At 45.1% G+C, this 6,716-nt stretch overlaps 1 protein-coding gene across 1 annotated transcript in view; it reads right to left on the reverse strand.

Annotated features, from left to right (window-relative positions):
• The window catches only part of LOC137364639 (G-protein coupled receptor 39-like), a 41,607-nt gene extending 35,697 nt beyond the window's left edge, over nt 1–5,910 (reverse strand). The window contains exon 1 of the mRNA XM_068027716.1: nt 5,811–5,910. Coding sequence (XP_067883817.1) covers nt 5,811–5,910 — 100 coding nt within the window. The remainder of the gene's footprint in view (nt 1–5,810) is intronic.
• Between the last annotated feature and the right edge of the window lie 806 nt (nt 5,911–6,716).

Below are 6,716 nucleotides of genomic sequence, written 5' to 3' on the forward strand. Positions count from 1 at the left end.
TTACTCTCGCCCCTGTCGAGAATCATCTTCGCTATCCTTTCCTCTACATCTCTGGAACTATTCGGAGGTCTATGGAAGACTCCCAGCAGGGTGACCTCTCCTCTCCTGATTCTAACCTCGGCCCATACTACCTCAGTAGACAATCCTCAAACGCCCTTTCTGCCGCTGTCATACTCTCCTTGATTAACAATGCCACACCCCCTCCTCTTTTACCATCTTCTCTGTTCTTACTGAAACATCTGAATCCCGGAACCTGCAACATCCATTCCTGCCCCTGCTCTACCCATGTCTCCGAAATGGCCACTACATCGAGATCCCAGGTACCAACCCATGCTGCAAGCTCACCCACCTTATTCCAGATGCTCCTGGCGTTGAAGTAGATCATGGATCATCCCTGACCTTATCGAATGCTGGAACAGGGTTGAGGGGTTAAATTACCTCCTCCTCTTCCTATGTCCGATGTTAACTATCCTTCTTTCGCTCTCCGTCACTCTGTCTGATCTCACTGTTTCTCTCTTTCTGTCTCTATCTCTGTCTGTTTCTGACAGCGTCGAGTGAGATTCACTCTGTATCCACTTCATGATGTTCCTGCCATGCGAGTGGTCTCTGCTTCTGCTGCGTTTCACCCGGTCTCAGTTTGTACTGCACAAGACCATTTATCTGTTTATAACACAATGGGCCCTGTCCTAACTCTGCATCTAACCCGATGCTGCCCCTGCCCTGGGAGTATGTGATGGGACAGTGCAGAGGGAAATTTACTCTGTGTCTAACCACACATTGTGCTTGGCTTGGGAGCGTTTAATTGGACAGTGTAGATGGAGCTTTACTCTGTATCACTGGAATTTAGAAGGTTAAGGCTTGATTTGAAAAAAATGTTTGCAGAATATGAAGGGAAACTGATTAGGTAGACAGAGAGAAGCTATTCCCACTGGCTGCAGAGTCTAGAACTTGTGGACATAGTCTAAAAATCTAAACATAGTCTAATAACCATTCAGTAGTGAAATGAAGAAACATTTTAACACACCATGTGTGGTATCAGTTTGGAACTCTCTTCCACAATCAGGAATTGATGCTGAAACACTTGTTAATTTTTAAATCTGAAAGTGATAGATTTCTACTAACAAAGGTTATTAAGTGATAGGGGGCAAAGACGGGGATATGGAGTTAGATCACCGAAATGTGAAGTGATTAATTTTGGTAGGAAGAACATGGAGAGACAATATAAAATAGAGGTTTCAATTCTAAAGGGGGTGCAGGAGCAGAGAGACCAGGGTGTATATGTGCATAAGCCGATGAAAACAGCATTACAATTTGAGATAGTGGTTCATAAAGTATACAGTATCCTGGACTTTATTAATAAGGCCATAGATTACAAGAGCAAGGAAGTTCTGTTTAACTTGTATAAGACACTAGTTTGGATTGTAACCAGAGAGGATTGGAAAATGATGATCAGAGCCCCTGCTATTTCCTTCCTTACACCTCTTAACAGCCTGGTAACCTATCAGCTTTCAAGGATGTTAAACCCGTTAATATTTCTTCTCAATATGTTTATCCCATCCAATATTTCAAACTCCTCCTCCTTGACTACAATGTCTGTGTCGTCCCCTCTTTTGTGAAGAGAGATGCAATATCTTCATTCTGAACCATGTTCACATTTTCCACCTCCACAGGCAGGAAGAAGGAGGAGAGGCAATCTAAAGTAAAGAATACAATTCTAACAGGGGGTGCAGAAACAGACAGATCTGAGGGGTATTTGTTCACCAATTACTGAAGGTGGCAGGGCAGGTTGAGAAAGTGGTTAAAAGGCATAACGGGTCAGTCCTGAGATTTCTAAATAGAGACGTAGAATACAAAAGCAAGGAAGATATGATGGACCTTTGTAAAACACTGGCTTCGCCTCTACTGGAGTATTGTCCAATTCTGGACACCACACTTTAGGAAGGATGTGGGGGCATTAGAGAGGATGCAGAAACGATTCACGAGCAAGGTTCCAGGGATGAGAGACCTAAGTTACGTGGATAGATTGGAGAAGCTGGGGTTGTTCTCTGTGTCTCTCTCTGCCCTCCCTCTCTCTATCTCTCCCTCATGCTATCTCTGACACTAGGAGAGAGACAGAGGGAGAGAGGGTTAGATATGCAGGCAGAGAAAGAGGGCTGTAGAGAGAGACAAGGTTGGAGAGAGATATATTGTTGTGGTGGATTGAAAGGGTGAATGTAAGGTCTATTAATTTGATATAATCCTTCACTGCTGTGTGCACAAGCATATAAGAGATAGATATGGAATGAGAAACATCGGGAGAGATCCAGAGGGAATATCCTCCATTTTAAACATCCAGCAAGCTATTCCACTGTGGCAGCCATCTCACCCTCATGATATTGGTTATGGACATTTTGAAATCGAAATCCCCGCTTGTGGACCTCTGTGTGAAGGGAAATAGGTCCTTCCTATCCACTCTATGTAGGCCCCTCATAATTTTATACACCTGAACTCAATCTCCCCTCAGCCTACTCTGTTTCAAAGAAAACATCCCCAGCCTGTCCAAATCTTTGGATTTGTTTGAAATTTTGAAACTCTCTTCTGCAAAGAGGAATTCACGCTGGCTTATTTTAAAATTTTTTAAATCTGAGATTGATAGAATTTTGTTAATCAAAGTTATTAAGAGATAAGGGGCAAAGGCGGTATATCCGGTGTTAGTTAGATCACAGGTCAGCCCTGATCTCATTAAATGCTGGAACAAGCTTGAGGGGTTAAATTGCCTTCTCCTCTTCCTATTTCTGATGTTAAATATCCTTCTTTCTCTCTCAGTATCCCTGTCTGTCTTTGCCTCTCAGTTTCTCTCTTTCTGTCTCTCTCTGTGTCAGTTTCGGACAGTGGCGAGCGAGATTCACTCTGTATCCACCCCACGATGTTCCTGCCCTGGGCGTGTTGGATGGGATAGTGTGGAAGGAGCATAACTCTGTATCCAATCGATGCTGTTCCTGTCTGGGGAATTTTAATGGGAGAGTGCAAACACATAGGTCTCGGAACAGTGTCCTCATGGGGAGGACTTAATGGTGCCTCCGAATTGACTAGTTAGCAATACTGGTGCTCCATGGATGAAAAGGGCAGTGATTGAGTGGATACGACATTGGCTGAGACAGTGGACAATGGTTGCTTCAGACTGGAGGGAGCTTAATAGTGGAGGATCATATTAGGACCACTGATCTTTTTGAAATATTCGAATGAATTTGACTTGGGTTTACAGTGCAGAACTTCAATGTTTGCCAATGTTTGTGTCATCTGTAATGTAATAAACAGGGAAGGGACTAGTAACAGACTTAAGGAGGATAGCGGTAGTCTGGTGAAATGAAACATTACAAGAACAAAAGGATTAGGAGCAGGATTCGGCCATTCGGTCCATCGAGTCTGCTCTGCCATTCAATGGCTGATCTGATTGTGAACTCAACTGCTACTTTCCTGTCTGCCCCCCATAGCCCTAGACTCCCTGGTTGAATAGAAACTATCTCACTCAGCCTTGCATACATTCAATGATCCAGCCTGCACTGCTCTTTGGGAAAGAGAATACCACAGACTAACAAGCCTCTGAGAGAAAAAAACATTTCTCCTCATCTCAGTCTTAAATGGGAGAGCCTTCATTTTAAACTGTGTCCCCTCGTTCCAGACTCCTCAACAAGGGGAAACATCCTCTCAACATGCACCCTGTCCAGTCCTCCCAGGACCTGAGCTGCTTCTATATATCACCTCTCATTCTTCTAAACTGCCAGAGAATTTCCCACAGTGTCTTCCCTGCTGACTCCGGCAATCTTCCCTTGAGGGCACCCGAAGGAATTACCTCCCTAAGCCTCTCCGCCTTGCTCCTCCCTCTACCCATTCAGGAGCCCCTTGCAGTACAATGGATGAACTGTATCGATAAAGAACAAAGAACAAAGAAAATTACAGCACATGAACAGGCCCTTCGGCCCTCCAAGCCTACGCCGATCCAAATCCTCGATCAAAACCTGTCGCCTATTTTCGAAGGGTCTGTATCTCTTTACTTCCTGCCCATTCATGTATCTGTCTTGATAGATCTTAAAAGACGCTATCGTGCCCGCGTCTACCACGTCCACTGGCAATGCGTTCCATGCACCAACCACCCTCTGTGCAAAGAACTTTCCACGCATATCCCCCCTAAACTTTTCCCCTTTCACTTTGAAGTCGTGTCCCCGAGTAATTGAATCCCACACTCTGGGAAAAAGCTTCTATCCACTCTGTCTATACCTCTCATGATTTTGTACACCTCAATCAGGTCCCCCCTCAACCTCCGTCTTTCTAATGAAAATAATCCTAATCTCCTCAACCTCTCTTCATAGCTAGCGCCCTCCATACCAGGCAACATCCTGGTGAAACTCCTCTGCACCCTCTCCAAAGCATCCACATCCTTTTGGTAATGTGGCGACCAGAACTGCACGCAGTATTCCAAATGTGGCCAAACCAAAGTCCTATACAACTGTAACATGACCTGCCAACTCTTGTACTCAATACCCCGTCCGATGAAGGAAAGCATGCCGTATGCCTTCTTGACCACTCTATTGACCTGCGTTGCCACCTTCAGGGAACAATGGACCTGAACACCCAAATCTCTCTGTACATCAATTTTCCCCAGGACTTTTCAATTTACTGTTTCGTTCACTCTTGAATTGGATCTTCCAAAATGCATCACCTCGCATTTGCCCTGATTGAACTCCATCTGCCATTTCTCTGCCCAACTCTCCAGTCTATCTATATTCTGCTGTATTCTCTGACAGTCCCCTTCACTATCTGCTACTCCACCAATCTTAGTGTCGTCTGCAAACTTGCACCTATACTTTCCTCCAAATCATTTATGTATATCACAAACAACAGTGGTCCCAGCACGGATCCCTGTGGAACACCACTGGTCACACGTCTCCATTTTGAGAAACTCCCTTCCACTGCTACCCTCTGTCTCCTGTTGCCCAGCCAGTTCTTTATCCATCTAGCTAGTACACCTTGGACCCCATGCGGCTTCACCTTCTCCATCAGCCTTCCATGGGGAACCTTATCAAACGCCTTACTGAAGTCCATGTATACGACATCTACAGCCCTTCCCTCATCAATCAACTTTGTGACTTCCTCAAAGAATTCTATTAAGTTGGTAAGATATGACCTTCCCTGCACAAAACCATGTTGCCTATCACTGATAAGCCCATTTTCTTCCAAATGGGAATAGATCCTATCCCTCAGTATCTTCTCCAGCAGCTTCCCTACCACTGACGTCAGGCTCACCGGTCTATAATTACCTGGATTATCCCTGCTACCCTTCTTAAACAAGGGGACAACATTAGCAATTCTCCAGTCCTCCGGGACCTCGCCCGGGTTTAAGGATGTTGCAAAGATATCTGTTAAGGCCCCAACTATTTCCTCTCTCGCTTCCCACAGTAATCTGGGATAGATCCCATCCGGACCTGGGGACTTGTCCACCTTAATGCCTTTTAGAATACCCAACACTTCCTCCCTCCTTATGCCGACTTGACCTGGAGTAATCAAACATCTGTCCCTAACCTCAACATCCGTCATGTCCCTCTCCTCGGTGAATACCGATGCAATGTACTCGTTTAGAATCTCACCCATTTTCTCTGACTCCACGCATAACCTTCTTCCTTTGTCCTTGAGTGGGCCAATCCTTTCTCTTGTTACCCTCTTGCTCCTTATATATGAATAAAAGGCTTTGGGATTTTCCTTAACCCTGTTTGCTAAAGATATTTCATGACCCCTTTTAGCCCTCTTAATTCCTCGTTTCAGATTGCGCCTACAATCCCGATATTCTTTCAAAGCTTCGTCTTTCTTCAGCCGCCTAGACCTTATGTATGCTTCCTTTTTCCTCGTGGCTCGTCTCAAAATTTCAACTGTCATCCATGGTTCCCTAATCTTGCCATTTCTACCCCTCATTTTCACAGGAGCATGTCTCTCCTGCACGTTAATCAACCTCTCTTTAAAAGCCTCCCACATATCAGATGTGGATTTACCTTCAAACAGCTGCTCCAAATCTACATTTCCCAGCTCCTGCCGAATTTTGGTATAGTTGGCCTTCCCCCAATTTAGCCCTCTTCCTTTAGGACCACTCTCGTCTTTGTCCATGAGTATTCTAAAACTTACGGAATTGTGATCAATATTCCCAAAGTAGTCCCCTACTGAAACGTCAACAACCTGGCCAGCCTCATTCCCCAACACCAGGTCCATTATGGTATGAAAGATGATATCAGTACAACCTCTCAGATTCGATGGTGTTGGACAGGGTCTGTTTACCAATGGAGTTAGGGTACAGATGAGCCAGGGTTGAACTGAATGGTAGACCAGGTTTGAGGGTTTGAATTTCCTCCTCCTGTCCCTATGTTACTGAGAACTCTCTGCCTACTCGGTCTTGTTTTCATAACCTGCTCCAGTTTGCCCAGCTGGTTACCAAGCACTGTTTGCCCTGGCTGGAAAATCTAGAACACTGGCCGGGGGGAGGGATTCTCGGGATAATCCCCGATAATTTTAGGCTGAGATGAAGTGGAGTTTCTTCACTCAGAGAGCTGTGATTCTTTGGAATACTTTATCCCAGAGGGCCCTGGATGCCCAATCTGTGGGTATACTCAAGGCTGAGACTGATAGGGATTTGTGGAATCCATAGTCTGGGAGATTGGAACTGAAGCCAATGATCACTCACGATCTTGTTG

This window comes from Heterodontus francisci, unplaced genomic scaffold (assembly GCF_036365525.1).
Source record: "Heterodontus francisci isolate sHetFra1 unplaced genomic scaffold, sHetFra1.hap1 HAP1_SCAFFOLD_341, whole genome shotgun sequence".
NCBI classification, from domain to species: Eukaryota; Metazoa; Chordata; class Chondrichthyes; order Heterodontiformes; family Heterodontidae; genus Heterodontus; species Heterodontus francisci.